Below are 18,291 nucleotides of genomic sequence, written 5' to 3'. Positions count from 1 at the left end.
TCATGTACATAATGGTGAAGTAGACAGTGTGTTAGTGTAGCACTGTAGGAGATATTTAATGTTATCATTTAGCTCATGATACATTAGCAAACTTGAAATGACAATGTACTGAAGCCCTGCTTCAATTTGGGTTAAAGATAACGCCACAAAACCTCAACAATTGCTCAATGTTTAATACTGTATAAAATAGTACAATGTAAAAAATGTAACGTTCAAAACCCTAACTACAAATTGTTTGCCTCTAAACAGCATCTCGGGTAAGATATTCCCATTATTTTATGCTTTTTGGGGCTAGTTATGTGAACAAGGCATATGGGCATCTATACATGCTTCTGCAGTAATTAAAGCACAGTTAAAGGGCAGTAAATACAGATGTAAGATTAATTTGAGCCAGTTTGCTACAGCAGGAATATAATCCTGCAGCAACAGGAAATGTGAAATCTGTGGATTATAATTAATGGACATTTTTGTAGGGCTCTGTAGATTTTTCGTAAGGGAAAATCAAGTCTGAAGTGCAAATTACAAACTTCAGAAGTCTTTTTAAACCTCAAATACACTACGTTTAAACTTTCCCCCTCCAACAGGGTTATAAAATTAAGTAGGTTATATTGACTATCTGAACTGAACATGAGACACAGTGAGGTAGCCTTGGGGACTATTCCATTACTGTACAGGTGATAGTTCAATAATGTAACACCACACTGTCTTTTAGCAAATTGTGATTAAGAGGGCTGTGTGTGTTCAGTGCTGAGGCAAATTAACTGGCAAACCCTTTGGGTCCAGTCACGTATGGACACGGGGGAAATGAGGAGCAGACTGGCGACCAAATGTGTCATGTTCTGTGATAACATCCAACATTTGTGCTACAGTAATTAAATGGCAATTCTTAAGAGCGAAAGAACTGAAATGGTACAGGTAGACAGATCATTTTTAACACTGCTGGTGGATCTAAAGAGTTGTCTATGAGTTGAATGTTTTCAAACAGAGGACAGGGACAGGGTCTAAAACTCAGTGAGGGAGAAACAAAAACAAGGTGCAGGAGAGTGGAGGCTGGCAGCAGGTGATGCAGCAGCTTGTAACTCCTAGTGCCTTGCAGAACTTCCCAACGATTATCCATCTGCGTCTATATCCTCAGTCTTGGTGCTCAGTGGAAATGTGGATTTCAATTGTACTAGACTCTGAACCTAGCAAGACAAAATAGGGGATAAGGGAGATGACTGTGTTAAGGGGGTACATACAGTATATCCCTTCTCTTACACTTCAAATCAAAGTGCCTAAAATAAACACAAGTCCTCTGCTGCTGCTCTCTCTTCATTCAAGGCATGCACAACACCTTCATACAAATAGCATATCTGGCATATGTTTAAAATGATTGACAAATGTATTTTGGGAATTTTTGAATAGTTTAGACAAGACTGAAATTCAAATATATGTTTGAATCCTCTTGTTAAAGAAAACAAGGCCAACAATTTTCACCTCTATATTGAAACTTAATTCCCATGAGATAGAAGATCCTTGAAAGTCATAATGATTAACTTTTTTCTGTTGATTTTATAAATATGCAGGGCCATATTCATGAACAAGAAACACTAAAGCCTTGATAATTTATTTTTCTTAAGGGGTTTTTATTAAAAAGTAAGGATGACTGTCAGGGATCCTGAACATCAATCAAAAACATTCAATATCGGTGTACATCTTGAAATTGTGCACACAAACAACTCACTAAATCTGTTTAAATATTAGAAGATTTTAAATATTTGACATTATGGACTTAAAATATACAGCAGCACATCCCTGTTCAATACATGTTCTACTATACCACAAAAACAGAACAGTGCCTTCAGAAAGTATTCATACCCCTTGACTTATTCCACATTTTGAAATGTTACAGCCTGAATTCAAAATGGATTAAATATGTTTTTTCTCGCCCATCTACACACAATAGCCCATAATGACAAAGTGAAAACATGTTTTTACACTAGAAACACTATACAGTGCATTTGGAAAGTATTCAGACCCCTTGACTTTCTCCACATTTTGTTACGTTACAGCCTTATTCTAAAAAGGTTTAAATAAAAATATATCCTCAATCTACACACAATACCCCTTAATGACAAAGCGAAAACAAGTTTTAATTTTTTTTTGCAAATGTATTAAACACAAAAAACAGATACCTTACTTGTATTCAGACCCTTTGCTATGAGACTCGAAACTGAGCTCAGGAGCATCCTGTTTCCATGTATCATCCTTCAGATGTTTCTACAACTTGATTGGAGTCAACCTGTGGTAAATTCAATTTATTGGACATGATTTGGAAAGGTCGAAGGAATTGTCCATAGAGCTCCGAGACAGGATTGTGTCGGGGCACAGGAAGGGTACCAAAAAATGTCTGCAGCATTGAAGGTCCTCAAGAACACAGTGGCCTCCATCATTCTTAAATGGAATAAGTTTGGAACCACCAAGACTCTTCCTAGAGCTGGCCGCTCGGCCAAACTGAGCAATCGGGGGAGAAGGGCCTTGGTCAGGGAAGTGACCAAGAACCCGATGGTCACTCTGACAGCGCTCCAGAGTTTCTCTGTGGAGATGGGAGAACCTTCCAGAAGGACAACCATCTCTGCAGCTCTCCATCAATCAGGCCTTTATGGTAGAGTGGCCAGACGGAAGCTACTCCTTAGCAAATGGCACGACAGCCCTCTTGGAGTTTGCCAAAAGGCACCTTAAGGACTCTCAGACCATGCGAAAGAAGATTCTCTGGTCTGATGAAACCAAGATTGAACTCTTTGGCCTGAATGTCAAGTGTCACGTCTGGAGGAAACCTGGCACCATCCCTACGGTGAAGCATGGTGTTGGCAGCATCATGCTGTGGATATGTTTTTCAGCGGCAGGAACTGGGAGTCGAGTCAGGATCGAGGGAAAGATGAACGGAACAAAGTACAGAGAGATCTTTGATGAAAACCTGCTCCAGAGTGCTCAGGCCTCAGACTGGGGTGAAGATTCACCTTCCAACAGGACAATGACGCTAAGCACACAGCAAAGACAATGCAGGAGTTGCTTTGGGACAAGTCTCTGAACGTCCTTGAGTGGCCCAGCCAGAGCCCGGACTTGAAGCCGATCAAACATCTCAGGAGAGACCTAAAAATAGCTGTGCAGCGACTCTCCCCATCCATCCTGACAGAGCTTGAGAGGATCTGCAAAGAAGAATGGGAGAAACTCCCCAAATACAGGTGTGCCAAGAGATGGTTATAGCGCAGCTGGTGCTGACGAAGAAGACTAGCTCTTAGGAAACTTTGCTCAGAAAGTGTTTTGCATCATTACATACAGCCGGGAAAAACTATTGGATATCAGAGCGGCGGTAACTCACCAGCATTAAGACCAGGAATACAACTTTCCCGAAGCAGATCCTTTGTTTGCTCTCCCCAGGCAACTGAACTGATTCCAGCGGCTGACCCAAAACGTCGCCGGCGGAGGAGAGGCACTCGGAGCGGCCTGCTGGTTCGACTTAGGAGGCGCAAACACCACCCACCGCTTCCAAGTATTCTACTCGCTAATGTTCAGTCTTTGGTTAACAAGCTCAACGAACTACGGGAAAGGATTTCTTTCCAGAGCGACATCAAGGCCTGTAACATACTCTGTTTCACGGAAACATGGCTCTCTGGATATTCTGTTGAAATTGGTCCAGTCAGATGGGTTCTCAGTTCATCGCGCAGACAGGAATAAATATCTCTCCGGGAAGCAGAAGGGCGGAGGTGTTTTTCATGATTAACGACTCATGGTGTAATTGTAGTAACATACAGGAACTAGAGTCCTTCTGTTCACCCGACCTAGAATATCTCACAATCAAATGCCGACCGTATTCTCTCCCAAGATAATTTTATTTGGTTATAGTCACGGCCGTGTATATCCCCCCCTCAAGCCGATACCGCGACGGCCCTCAAAGAACTTCACTGGACCTTATGCAAACTGGAAACCACATATCCTGAGGCTGCATTTATTGTAGTCGGGGATTTTAACAAAGCAAATTTGAGGACTAGGCTGCCGAAGTTCTATCAACATATCGACTGTTGTACTCGCGCTGCTAAAGTCCTCGACCATTGCTATTCGAACTTCCGGGATGGTTATAAGGCCCTCCCCCGCCCTCCTTTCAGCAAATCTGACCACGACTCCATTTAGCTTCTCCCTTCCTATAGGCAGAAACTCAAAACAGGAAGTACCCGTGCTAAGGACAATTCAACGCTGGTCTGACCAATCGGAATCCACGCTTCAAGATTGTTTTGATCACGCGGACTGGGATATGTTCCGGATAGCTTCCGAAAATAATTTTGACGTATACACTGTAACGGTGACTGAGTTTATCAGGAAATGTATAGGTGATGTTGTGCCCACTGTGACTATTAAAACCTACCCTAACCAGAAACCGTGGATAGACGGAAGCATTCGCGCAAATCTGAAAGCGCGAACCACCGCATTCAACCATGGCAAGGTGACTGGGAATATGGCAGAATACAAACAGTGTAGCTACTCACTCCGCAAGGCAATTCAACTGGCAAAACATCAGTATAGAGACAAAGTGGAGTCGCAATTCAACGGCTCAGACACGAGACGTATGTGGCAGGTTCTACAGACAATCACGGACTACAAAAAGAAAACCAGCCACGTCGCCGACACCGACGTCTCGCTTCCAGACAAGCTAAACACCTTCTTTGCCCGCTTTGAGGATAACACAGTGCCAGTGATGAGGCCCACTACGAAGGACTGTGGCCTCTCCTTCTCTGTAGCCGACTTGATTAAGATATTTAAGCACATTAAACCCCGCAAGGCTGCCGGCCCAGACGGCATCCCTAGCCGCGTCCTCAGAGCATGCGCAGACCAGCTGGCTGGTGTGTTTATGGACATATTCAATCTCTCCCTTTCCCAGTCTGCTGTTCCCACATGCTTCAAGATGGCCACCATTGTTCCTGTACCCAAGAAAGCAAAGGTAACTGAACTAAATGACTATCGCCTTGTAGCACTCACCTCTGTCATCATGAAGTGCTTTGAGAGACTACTCAAGGATCATATCACCTCTACCTTACCTGTCACCCTAGACCCACTTCAATTTGCTTACCGCCCCAATAGATCCACAGACGATGCAATCGCCATCACACTGCCCTATCCCATCTGGACAAGAGGAATACCTATGTAAGAATGCTGTTCATTGACTATAGCTCAGCATTCAACACCATAGTACCCTCCAAGCTCATCAGTAAGCTCGAGGCCCTGGGTCTGAACCCCGCCCTGTGCAACTGGGTCCTGGACTTCCTGACGGGCCGCCCCCCAGGTGGTGAAGGTAGGAAACAACATCACTTCGCTGATCCTCAACACTTGGGCCCCACAAGGGTGCGTGCTCAGCCCCCTCCTGTACTCCCTGTTCACCCATGACTGCGTGGCCAAGCACACCTCCAACTCAATCATCAAGTTTGCAGACGACACAACAGTAGTAGGCTTGATTACCAACAATGACGAGACCGCCTACAGGGAGGAGGTGAGGGCTTTGGGAGTGTAGTGCCAGGAAAATAACCTCGCACTCAACATCAACAAAACAAAGGAGATGATTGTGGACTTCAGGAAACAGCAGAGGGTGCACCCCCCTATCCACATCGACGGGACCGCAGTGGAGAAGGTGGAAAGCTTGATCCCCTCCCTTCGGAGTCTGGGCCGCAGGGCAGTATTCCAACATGATAACGACCCCAAACACACCTCCAAGACGACCACTGCCTTGCTAAAGAAGCTGAGGGTAAAGGTGATCGACTGGCCAAGCATGTCTCCAGACCTAAACCCTATTGAGCATCTGTGGGGCATCCTCAAACAGAAGGTGGAGGAGTGCAAGGTCTCTAACATCCACCAGCTCCGTGATGTCGTCATGGAGGAGTGGAAGAGGACTCCAGTGGCAACCTGTGAAGCTCTGGTGAACTCTATGCCCAAGAGGGTTGAGGCAGTGCTGAAAAATGATGGCGGCCACACAAAATATTGACACTTTGGGCCCAATTTGGACATTTTCACTTAGGAGTGTACTCACTTTTGTTGCCAGCGATTTAGACATTAATGGCTGTGTGTTGTGTTATTTTGAGGGGACAGCAAATGTACACTTATACTAGCTGTACACTCTACTTTACATTGTAGCAAAGTGTCATTTCTTCAGTGTTGTCACATGAAAAGATATACTCAAATATTTATAAAAATGTGAGGGATGTACTCACATTTGTGAGATACTGTATGTATATATTCTTAAATCCCATTCCTCACTAGTTGTGTGTATTGGGTATATGTTGTGAAATTGTTAGATATTACTTGTTAGATATTACTGCACTGTCGGAGCTAGAAGCACAAACATTTTGCTACACCCGCTATAACATCTGCTAAACTCGTGTATGTGAGAAATACAATTTGATTTTGATTTAGCGTCATACCCAATAAGACTCGAGGCTGTAATCACTGCCAAAGGTGCTTCAACAAAGTACCTAGTAAAGGGTATTTCAGTTTTTTATTTGTAATACATTTGCAAAAACTTCTAAAAACCTGTTTTTGCTTTGTCATTAGGGGGTATTGTGTGTAGATCGAATAAGGAAGGGAACCTTTGCCTGGTGAGTGAGGCACATTCCCTATGAGTCTGAAGCCATCTATGACTTGATCTTGACATGATCTAAAACCAAACCTACGGTGGTATAATATGAAACGCACCAACAGCAGCTTTATTGGCAGCACCATGCACTGTAGAATCTAGATGATAATGATGACCAGTGTGGGTATTACAGGTTTCACCAGCCCTGATACGCTGGGGAGTTACTATTGGCATTTTCCCCGCTCGTCCACATATGCCCATTACCTTCTGATAGGACGCTGATGGTGTCTGAGGACGGCTGCCCATTGCCCTTGATGTTCTTGCCGGTCATGTTCTTGGCCTCCTGGATGTGGCTCTGGTAGAGCAGGGTGGAGCCCACGATGGGGTTGTAGCCCCCCACGTTAGCCGCCGAGGTGGAGGCTGAGTCCCAGGCCAGCTCCCTTCTCCTCTGCAGGCTGCAGTCCACGTCGAAGCCCGTCCAGCCATGGAAGGCCAACGTGTTGAGGAAGCCTGACATGGGGTTCAGGATTCCCTGGAAACAGTAGAACACAGAGACCCTCAGATATGAACAAACCTGAGCCTTCAGTGTAACACACTAACATTGGTGCTGGACAAGTTTGCTACACAAACAAAAGCTTTTGGCCAAGATTGAATCCATTTTCATTATAGTAAACAAAGTGAACCCACCATGATAAACCATGTGATGAGGGCTGTGTTTCGTATATTCTTCAGGTCACCGTCTTTTATGTCCATCTGCATCTCCAGGTAAAACAGCAGGCTCTCATTGATGATGTTGGGAAGCCAGCTGAAAAGTGGGAATCATGATACAGGTATTGTACATTAATGTCAGGAAAGCATACTGAACGTCAATACTTTTTAAAGGGATTTGTCAACAGATCTATTGTCGATTAGAGAATGAGTAGTGGTCTGATACTCGTTAAATGTTGAACATGGAGGAAACCTCTTCTACTGAGGCTTATTTTGTATTATGCAAATGAGTTTTGCCAGTTATTCCATTTGGAAACTTGGGTCTTCATAATGTTCTGAAAGTGTTTTTTAGAAATACATGGATTTACACTACAGCATTATAAGTATGACCTCTCTGAGGAAGGTCATGGGCTTTATGAAAGACGGTCAGGAAGGACAGTTGCCTTAATCAAATTTAAGGTGACTTTGTTGCCAAGAGCTGTAATATAGATTCCTCCATAACCATTTAACTTGCCATTAAGCTATTTGCATGCTGTTTGGCTAACAATACAACAGAACACAACACAACAGAACACAATACGACAGAACACAATACGACAGAACCAAGGAGAAACTGTATAGACTGCATACTGTGTATACCACAATGAAATGCAATATTCTGGTCTTACCAAATAAAGAAGACCAGCATGATTTTGAAGAAGCGTATTTTTATCTCTGTTCCCAGGCGTCTCTCGTTTTCTGTGTAGATCCCTTGTCGTCCCTTCAATAATGCTGTCACTGAATGGAAAATACAAATGTTCACTTTTTACTTTCTTTCTATTTTTATGATCATCACAAAACATTTATTTTGAAAAATAATAGCTATGAAAGATTAAACCGTTTAGAGATAAAATCACATTTCTGTAGGCCTTTACAGTTCAACAATAGAGCTGTTAGTATTTATCTCTGTATGGAATATCTGATATGAGTGTGCTGGGCCCTGGTCAAAAGTAGTGCACTAAATAAGAAATAGGGTGCCATTTGGGAAGCATCTTGCTTGTCCAGGGCTCTGTATCATAAAGAGCTAGCTGGGGCTGGAGGGGCAGGGTGAACTGACCTGCAGACACAGTCCTGGCGAACAGTGTAGGGTTGACTATAAGCACCAGCAGTAGAGGAGCGTAGGTAGTGATGTAGTGAGGAATGGCATGCTGCAGGCCATTCTCACAGCTGCAACACGAGAGAGCACACTGAGAGAAACGCACTACACATCACACGACCATGCACGTATCCTCCATGCAGGGAGGAAGGATCACAGGAGAAGCAGTACAGAGAGATGTTGGGTTTGCACACCACAATCCTCAGTTATTTAACTACAATATGGCAATTAACTGCCAGCACTGCACAGGTCTTGGAATGCACAGAAAACTGGTCTAACATCAAGGACAAAAGCGAAACATTGTGTTATTCACTGTATTCTCACTGCACAGAAAATAACAACCCACACCAGTTAGCACAATATCATACATTCCTTATCATCATGTATCCTGAGACAACGCTCACTCATCCCAGTATGTTGACAGTCAGCAGTAAAGTAAACAGTCACAAGTCTACATTTTCAGTGCATTTCACGACAACACAAACGTGATGTAACAGACACAGCCAACCCACTGGGCATGACATTGAACCAACGTGAAATAGACGTTGAATTGACGCCTGTGCCCAGTGGGAAGCTGTTGACATACCTGGAGATGGATGGGTAGTAAAGCATAGCCACACCCTCCACACACAGCAACACGGCCAGACCCCATGTGATCATGTGATAGAGGATGATGGTACTGATGGAACAACAAGACACACATCAAATGTCATCAGCCAGGCAGAGCTTTCAACAGACACACACATAGTATACTGCACACAATATTTCACTGATTACATATGAGATACACAGTAAAGCCCTGAGATAAGTGGTATCAGAATTGAAGAGCAGATGTACACATCCGCTGCCTAATGGAAGTGGCATATCATTAGGCCTGTATTAATAATTCAACACAATATTTGTTTTTGCACTACATCAGAGGCTGTGGTACTTTTCCCCAACTGGAAAGACAGGAGTTTTATATTGAGGAGTTGTAGCTATATTATATTGAAAGACTACAGATTGATGATAGCGCACATCAGAGGCTGTAGTACTTTCCCCCAACTGGAGATATAGTCAAGTGTTTTATGTCTACACTATATTGAGAGAAAACAGATTTGATATAGAAGTGATATAGCAATTTGTAAGTCGCTCTGGATAAGAGCGTCTGCTAAATGACGTAAATGTAAATAGCAGAATGTGATAGATAGCAGGAGGAGAGTATAGTCTACCTGATTCCTGCAGATCTTTTGACCACCAGGAAGACGTCCACAGCGTAACAGAAGGTCCACCAGAAGGATGCACTGAAGAACAGCTGGATCCACATCTGGGGAACACAAAACCAGACTCAACATCAGAACAACACACTATATATAAACAATACTTCAACAAGCATCATACATGATTATAAACAGAGTATAGAATCTCTCCTGAATAAGTAACTTGATGTAACTAATGTAGGTATAATCTATTTTATTTCAAATATGCCTATGTACAGTTGAAGTCGGAAGTTTACATAAACCTTAGCCAAATACATTTAAACTCAGTTTTTCACAATTCCTGACATTTAATCATAGTAAAGATTCCCTGTCTTAGGTCAGTTAGGATAACCACTTTATTTTAAGAATGTGAAATGTCAGAATAATAGTGGGTCAGAAGTTTACATACACTCAATTAGTATTTGGTAGCATTGCCTTTAAATTGTTTAACTTGGGTCAAACGTTTTGGGTAGCCTTCCACAAGCTTCCCACAATAAGTTGGGTGAATTTTGGCCCATTCCTCCTGACAGAGCTGGTGTAACTGAGTCAGGTTTGTAGGCCTCCTTGCTCACAGACACTTTTTCAGTTCTGCCCACACATTTTCTATAGGATTGAGGTCAGGGCTTTGTGATGGCCAATCCAATACCTTGACTTTGTTGTCCTTAAGCCATTTTGCCAGAACTTTGGAAGTATGCTTGGGGTCATTGTCCATTTGGAAGACCATTTGCGACCAAGCTTTAACTTCCTGACTGATGTCTTGAGATGTTGCTTCAATATATCCATAATCTTCCTTCCTCATGATGCCATCTATTTTGTGAAGTGCACCAGTCCCTCCTGCAGCAAAGCACCCCCACAGCATGATGCTGCCACCCCCGTGCTTCACGGTTGGGATGGTGTTATTCGGCTTGCAAGTCACCCCCTTTTTTTCTACAAACATAACGATGGTCATTATGGCCAAACAGTTTTATTTTTGTTTCATCAGACCAGAGGACATTTCTCAAAAAAGTACGATCTTTGTCCCCATGTGCAGTTGCAAACCGTAGTCTGGCTTCTTTATGGCGGTTTTGGAGCAGTGGCTTCTTCCTTGCTGAGCGACCTTTCAGGTTATGTCGATATAGGACTAATTTTACTGTGGATATAGATACTTTTGTACCTGTTTCCTCCAGCATCTTCACAAGGTCCTTTGCTGTTGTTCTGGGATTGATTTGCACTTTTCACACCAAAGTACGTTCACCTCTAGGAGACAGAATGTGTCTCCTTCCTTAGCGGTATGACGGCTGCGTGGTTCCATGGTGTTTATACTTGCAACTATTGTTTGTACAGATGAACGTGGTACCTTCAGGCGTTTGGAAATTTCTCCCAAGGATGAACCAGACTTGTGGAGGTCTACAATTTTTTTTCTGAGGTCTTGGCTGATTTCTTTTGATTTTCTCATGATGTCAAGCAAAGAGGCACTGAGTTTGAAGGTAGGCCTTGAAATACATCCACAGGTACACCTCCAATTGACTCAAATTATGTCAATTAGCCTATCAGAAGCTTCTAAAGCCATGACATCATTTTCTGGAATTTTCCAAGCTGTTTAAAGGCACAGTCAACTTAGTGTATGTAAACTTCTGACCTACTGGAATTGTGATACAGTGAATTATAAGTGAAATAATCTGTCTGTAAACAATTGTTGGAAAGATCACTTGTGTCATTCACAAAGTAGATGTCCTAACCGACTTGCCAAAACTATAGTTTGTTAACAAGAAATGTGTGGAGTGGTTGAAAAACGAGTTTTAATGACTCCAACATAAGTGTATGTAAACTTCCGACTTCAACTGTATTCTTGACCATCTCTGCAAGTGTCTGTCAGTGTGTTCAAGCCCAAAAACTGGATCAAGGTTGTTAAATGCTCCCTGCAGAGTAATTTACTTATTCAGGGAATTTCACATGCTCTAAATAAAGGTGTTGGTTCAACACGCCTGACTCTCCTCAACACACTCTGCTGTGTGCAATGAGATGGTTGTTATATTCGTGCCGTGAAAGGAAAGGTTCTTCTTTGTCTGAAAGCAATGGCTAGCTAGTTTGCTAACTATTCTAGCTAGCTAACTAACTAGCTATTAGCAACGGTATAGTTGTTTCACGCCTGAGAGTGCCTGTTATTACGCCAGCTGGCTGCCTACAATAATCACATACAATAATTGCCTACCATTCAGCTGTTTTCTAACCTCCTTGTCTGAACCGTTAACGTTAGGTAGCAAGTGGCTACTGTGCTTGAAAATTAGCAAGCTTGTTGCAACCTGGATAGCTACTTGTAAACAATAGCTGGAACGACCGAGCGAACAGACGCGAACTGGCTGAGTCAATTCAGTGGCTAGCTTTGCACTTGGCTAGCTAATAGTAGCTGCTAGGGGTAAGTCATAACCTACACTTGTGTTTTGTTTTTTACATATTGATAGCCCGAGTCGCTCAAGGAATTCGGGACATGGGTAACTAGCTAACGTTAGTTTGGCTCTCTCTGTGTGTTCGTGCCGTGTGTTATGACGAGGTGCCCGGACGTTTTTCACGGAATAATACTGCACCTAGTTAGCTAGCTGAATAAACTAGGTTAGTCTATTCCTAGAAAACATTGAACCGCTGTAGTTTACAACAATTATAGTTTCTGAGGTGGAAGTTGGGAGAGTTATATTTGGGAGTTGTGGCTCTCTCCTTTCCCAGATGTTTAGTTCATTTTATTCCGATCTCCTCTGCATTATTGTAGCCATCTGCTGCAGCCTGTCAACTATGCCTCTGCCTATCCCTGTTCTCTCCTCTCCGCACAGGCTACACAAACGCCTCACACCGCGTGGCTGCTGCCTCTCTAACCTGGTGGTCCCTGCACGCACGACCCATGTGGAGTTCCAGGTCTCAGGCAGCCTCTGGAACTGCCGTTCTGCTGCCAACAAGGCAGACTTCATCCCAGCCTATGCTACCCTCCAGTCCCTCGACTTCTTGGCACTGACGGAAACATGGATTACCACTGAAAACACTGCTACTCCTGCTGCTCTCTCCTCGTCTGACCATGTGTTCTCGCATACCCCGAGAGCATCTGGTCAGCGGGGTGGTGGCACAGGAATCCTCATCTCTCCCAAGTGGACATTCTCAATTTTTCCCCTAACCCATCTGTCTATCTCCTCATTTGAATTCCATGCTGTCACAGTCACTAGCCCATTTAAGCTTAATATCCTTGTCATCTATCGCCCTCCAGGTTCCCTTGGAGAGTTCATCAATGAGCTTGACGCCTTGATAAGTTCCTTTCCTGAGGATGGCTCACCCCTCACAGTTCTGGGGGATTTCAACCTCCCTACGTCTACATTTGACTCATTTCTCTCTGCCTCCTTCTTTCCACTCCTCTCCTCTTTTGACCTCACCCTCTCACCATCCCCCCTACTCACAAGGCAGGCAATACGCTTGACCACATCTTTACTAGATGCTGTTCTTCTACTAATCTCACTGCAACTCCCCTCCAAGTCTCCGACCACTACTTTGTATCCTTTTCTCTCTCCCTCTCCTCCAACACTACTCACTCTGCCCCTACACAGATGGTAATGCGCCGTCGCAACCTTCGCTCTCTCTCTCCCGCTACTCTCTCCTCTTCCATCCTATCAACTCTTCCCTCCGCTCAATCCTTCTCCCTCCAATCTCCTGATTCTTCCTCCTCAACCCTCCTCTCCTCCCTTTCTGCATCCTTTGACTCTCTATGTCCCCTATCCCCCCGGCCGGCTCGGTCCTCCCCTCCAGCTTCGTGGCTTGATGACTCATTGCGAGCTCACAGAACAGAGCTCCGGGCAGCTGAGCGGAAATGGAAGAAAACTAGACTCCCTGCAAACCTGGCATCTTTTCACTCCCTCCTCTCTACATTTTCTTCATCTGTTTCTGCTGCTAAGGCCACTTTCTACCACTCTAAATTCCAAGCATCCGCCTCTAACCCTAGGAAGCTCTTTGCCACATTCTCCTCCCTGCTGAATCCCCCCTCCCTCCTCCCTCTCTGTGGATGACTTCGTCAACCATTTTGAAAAGAAGGTTGACGACATCCGATCCTCGTTTGTTAAGTCAAATGACACTGCTGGTCCTGCTCACACTGCCCTACCCTATGCTTTGACTTCTTTCTCCCCTCTCTCTCCAGATAAAATCTTGCGACTTGTGACGGCAGGCCGCCCAACAACCTGCCCGCTTGACCCTATCCCCTCCTCTCTTCTCCAGACCATCTCCGGTGACCTTCTCCCTTACCTCACCTCGCTGATCAACTCATCCTTGACCGCTGGCTATGTCCCTTCCGTCTTCAAGAGAGCGAGAGTTGCACCCCTTCTCAAAAAACCAACACTCGATCCCTCTGATGTCAACAACTACAGACCAGTATCCCTTCTTTCTTTTCTCTCCAAAACTATTGAGCGTGCCGTCTTTAGCCAACTCTCTTGCTATCTCTCTCAGAATGACCTTCTTGATCCAAACCAGTCAGGTTTCAAGACTGGTCATTCAACTGAGACTGCTCTTCTCTGTGTCACAGAGGCTCTCCGCACTGCTAAAGCTAACTCTCTCTCCTCTGCTCTTGTCCTTCTAGACCTGTCTGCTGCCTTTGATACTGTGAACCATCAGATCCTCCTCTCCACCCTCTCCGAGCTGGGCATCTCCGGCGCGGCTCACTCTTGGATTGCGTCCTACCTGACCGGTCGCTCCTACCAAGTGGCGTGGCGAGAAGCTGTCTCCGCACCACGTGCTCTCACCACTGGTGTCCCCCAGGGCTCAGTTCTAGGCCCTCTCCTATTCTCGCTATACACCAAGTCACTTGGCTCTGTCATATCCTCACATGGCCTCTCCTATCATTGCTACGCTGACGACACACAACTAATCTTCTCCTTTCCCCCTTCTGATAACCAGGTGGCGAATCGCATCTCTGCATGTCTGGCAGACATATCAGTATGGATGACGGATCACCACCTCAAGCTGAACCTCGGCAAGACGGAGCTGCTCTTCCTCCCGGGGAAGGACTGCCCGTTCCATGATCTCGCCATCACGGTTGACAACTCCGTTGTGTCCTCCTCCCAGAGTGCGAAGAGCCTTGGCGTGACCCTGGACAACACCCTGTCGTTCTCCGCTAACATCAAGGCGGTGACCCGATCCTGTAGGTTCATGCTCTACAACATTCGGAGAGTACGACCCTGCCTTACACAGGAAGCGGCACAGGTCCTAATCCAGGCACTTGTCATCTCCCGTCTGGATTACTGCAACTCGCTGTTGGCTGGGCTCCCTGCCTGTGCCATTAAAACCCCTACAACTCATCCAGAATGCCGCAGCCCGTCTGGTGTTCAACCTTCCCAAGTTCTCTCACGTCACCCCGCTCCTCCGCACACTCCACTGGCTTCCAGTTGAAGCTTGCATCTGCTACAAGACCATGGTGCTTGCCTACGGAGCTGTGAGGGGAACGGCACCTCCGTACCTTCAGGCTCTGATCAGTCCCTACACCCAAACGAGGGCACTGCGTTCATCCACCTCTGGCCTGCTGGCTCCCCTACCTCTGCGGAAGCATAGTTCCCGCTCAGCCCAGTCAAAACTGTTCGCTGCTCTGGCACCCCAATGGTGGAACAAGCTCCCTCACGACGCCAGGACAGCGGAGTCACTCACCACCTTCCGGAGACATTTAAAACCCCACCTCTTTAAGAAATACCTGGGATAGGATAAAGTAATCCTTCTACCCCCCCTTTACTCCAACCCCCCCCCCCAAAATAAATAAAAATAAAAAATAAAATAAAAACATTGTAAAGTGGTTATCCCACTGGCTATAAGGTGAATGCACCTATTTGTAAGTCGCTCTGGATAAAAGCGTCTGCTAAATGACGTAAATGTAAAAATGTAAAAAATAACTCCTTTAAGCTTTAGGTATGAAGGAAGTTAGAGGTAGTTTCGCGAGCCAATGCTAACTGGCGTTAGCACAATGACTGGAAGTCTATGGGTATCTGCTAGCATGCTACCTCTAACTTCCTTCATACTGGACAGAGACATAAAAATGGTATCCACATTTTCATCTGACTCTGGGGAAGTAGATAAAGGGCCTCATTGCCAAAATCCCGAAGTATCCCTTTAACCACCATTTTGTCATGCGAGTGACTGTTTCAAATGTAAGATCATATCGCCTGCTAGCCTGTTACTCCCAGTACTGTATATTTGTTTCCTCTGCCAGGTCAGACGGTTTTCTTGGTCAGGTCACATGGTCAGGAAAACATCTATCATACATACTGCACTGCCGACACAGAACACCTCTGGCCACACGTCGCTGTTGTTGGCCACATTGATCCCTCTGACAAGGTTGGGCAGGCCCAGCCAGATGGATGACCTCACTATGATACCTGGAGGAGACAAACACAACAAGACCTCTCAAAACATCTGACCATCTTATAAAGATCTGTTTTACAGGGCTCCTGACTGTATGGATGTCAATGAGTATCCATTGATGATACACTGAATAGACCTAAAAGAAGTGAAGGGTCAAACAAATGCAACATGGCTCAGGTCATAGAAATAAAATAGAAGGGCATAATAAATAAAACATCTGTCTATTAAACAGTCATTTTTGTGAGGTGCAAAGTCAATGGAATTCATCATAGCATCAATCACACCTTACAGGGTGTTATAATGTTCAATCATTACTGGTTTCAATTAACACTGGAAACACATAATAAAGCTGTTGCTCATTTGGCTCAGGTGTTATTATACACTTTGTTAATGTGGTTCTGTCATGGAATCCTTTTTATTGCGGTTACATGTGTAATGCAAATACTAGAGACCTCAGTTGATGGTTTATAAGGGCTTTTCTGCTTCCTGCATCTGTTAGGGCTGCCCTGCTGCACTGTGCTATGACGCTTGATTGATTGATGTCTCATTGTGTCGACTTTCATGTGAGACCTATTAGCCTACAAATTGAGCAATATGCCTATTGCATAACTTGTGTTTCACTAGCTACAATATCTGGTTCCATTGTCATAGGCAATCTAAAATTGTACAGTAAAGTAGGGTGACACAATTACAAACTTGGTGTATGCCTACAACTTTGATTAAATTCTCCATCGTATAGACAGTGACGCGTAAGGTGTTGACGAAATGTAACGGGACGTAGCCTTACCTGCACATCCCAGTATATCACATATGCTGATGATAAACAATATTCTCGACGAAGAAGCTGGCTTTGGAAGAGGGTACTGTCCAATGCGTCTGTAACCCCTACGTTTGGGCAAAATTTGTAAAATGGAAAATATCAAACTTAAACTTGCGCTACCGATGCAAATGGCGCCAAAGAAGAGGGGCTGAAAAGTAATGACAAATTCGGTCGATGCGTCTCGGTTTGGGCAGCAGAACGTCTCCAGCCTTGGGGATGCCATCATGGACTCGATGGAAAGAAGCAGGCTACGGTGTCAGGGGAGAAAATTAAGGAAAATTCATTAATTTAGTCCGTGGCATGAGCTCTGTTTCAAGTGAAAATCACGGGTTGAATCATCATGTGCTTCTATTTAATCCTTCCAGTCAGGGCTTAACTGCCCCACATTGTTAAGAGCCGACATAAGAATGTTGTAAAAAGGCGTAGGTTACATTTAGTTCAGTTCAATTTTTCCACTAAATTGTCCATGCCTCTATAATATTAAGTATACATTGCATTATGAGTGTGAGAAAACGTGGAAATTAGATTGTATCAATGTGTGTTCTGGAAAATACTGAATCATAGATTTAATAAATAGCAGATGCTGTAGTCCTAGCAGAAAATATTAAATGCACAGTATGCAAACTTTTACCATTTCTACTACAACAATTGACCCAATAGTGATAATATGCAGTTGTTTGGAGTGGTTTGAATGTAGGTACGCTACATTAGGAAGTTGAAATACAGTAACAAAGGTACTAGGCCCTACCCTGTCCAGACAGATACATTATTAGTAGCCTACTGTACAGCACCTGACCTGAGTAGCTAGGGGAGCTGCTACATTCCAGCAGGTGAACCGTTGTAGAAATGATTTGTGGATCAATGAATTTGCATTGATTACAGACAGGGCATTCAGTGGGTTTATAAATTTACATTTTAGTCATTTAGCAGACGCTCTTATCCAGAGCGACTTACAGTTAGTGAGTGCATACATTTTTCATACTGGCCCCCGGTGGGAATCGAACCCACAACCCTGGCGTTGCAAGCGCCATGCTCTACCAACTGAGCTACAATGGTATTCTAATCCATGCACCTTCTCTGACAAGGCACAAAGTAATGTGTGTGTTAGGTTTACAGTGTAAGGGATTATATCAACATAATAGTGAATAGTAGGCTATTATGATTTTAGATTGTTGCAGCTCTCTCCCTTCTCTTTCATTATCTTGCACTGAACAAATCTAACTGCTACTGCCATCTGGTGGTGGATAAAATAACTTATATAGAGAATGTTTTCATTTGGACTGTCCTTGGGATAGAGAATCACCTTGTCGCATGCATGAAGAATGTATGTCACAGAATGTGCATGCAAAGGAGTGCCTAATGTCAATGTGGGGTAGCAATTCTGGGGTATTTAAAAATCAACTAACATGTGGATGATTAGTTTATTCTCATTGGCGGATCT

At 44.3% G+C, this 18,291-nt stretch overlaps 1 protein-coding gene across 1 annotated transcript; it reads right to left on the bottom strand.

Moving 5' to 3' along the window:
* Window positions 1–485: 485 nt before the first annotated feature.
* Window positions 486–17,213, bottom strand: gpr143 (G protein-coupled receptor 143). Its single transcript, XM_041883261.2, has 9 exons — window positions 16,818–17,213; window positions 15,935–16,044; window positions 9,653–9,747; window positions 9,028–9,120; window positions 8,403–8,512; window positions 7,975–8,083; window positions 7,286–7,403; window positions 6,863–7,130; window positions 486–1,184 (listed from the first exon to the last, which is right to left on the bottom strand). The coding sequence occupies exons 1-9, from the start codon at window positions 17,074–17,076 to the stop codon at window positions 1,132–1,134; spliced, it is 1,215 nt and encodes a 404-aa protein (XP_041739195.1). The 5' UTR covers window positions 17,077–17,213; the 3' UTR covers window positions 486–1,131.
* Window positions 17,214–18,291: the final 1,078 nt, after the last annotated feature.

This window comes from Coregonus clupeaformis, chromosome 40 (assembly GCF_020615455.1).
Source record: "Coregonus clupeaformis isolate EN_2021a chromosome 40, ASM2061545v1, whole genome shotgun sequence".
In the NCBI taxonomy this organism is placed as follows: Eukaryota; Metazoa; Chordata; class Actinopteri; order Salmoniformes; family Salmonidae; genus Coregonus; species Coregonus clupeaformis.
Note: the sequence above shows the minus strand (reverse complement) of the source record. Positions and strands in the feature narration are given on the sequence as shown.

Coding starts and splice junctions, on each gene's coding strand:
- gpr143 (XM_041883261.2), bottom strand. CDS start 17,076: ATGATGGCATCCCCAAGGCTGGAGACGTTCTGCTGCCCAAACCGAGAC. Junction 16,045..16,817: donor TGATATACTGGGATGTGCAG/GTAAGGCTACGT, acceptor TGTCTCCTCCAG/GTATCATAGTGAGGTCATCC. Junction 9,121..9,652: donor AAAAGATCTGCAGGAATCAG/GTAGACTATACT, acceptor TTGTTCCATCAG/TACCATCATCCTCTATCACA.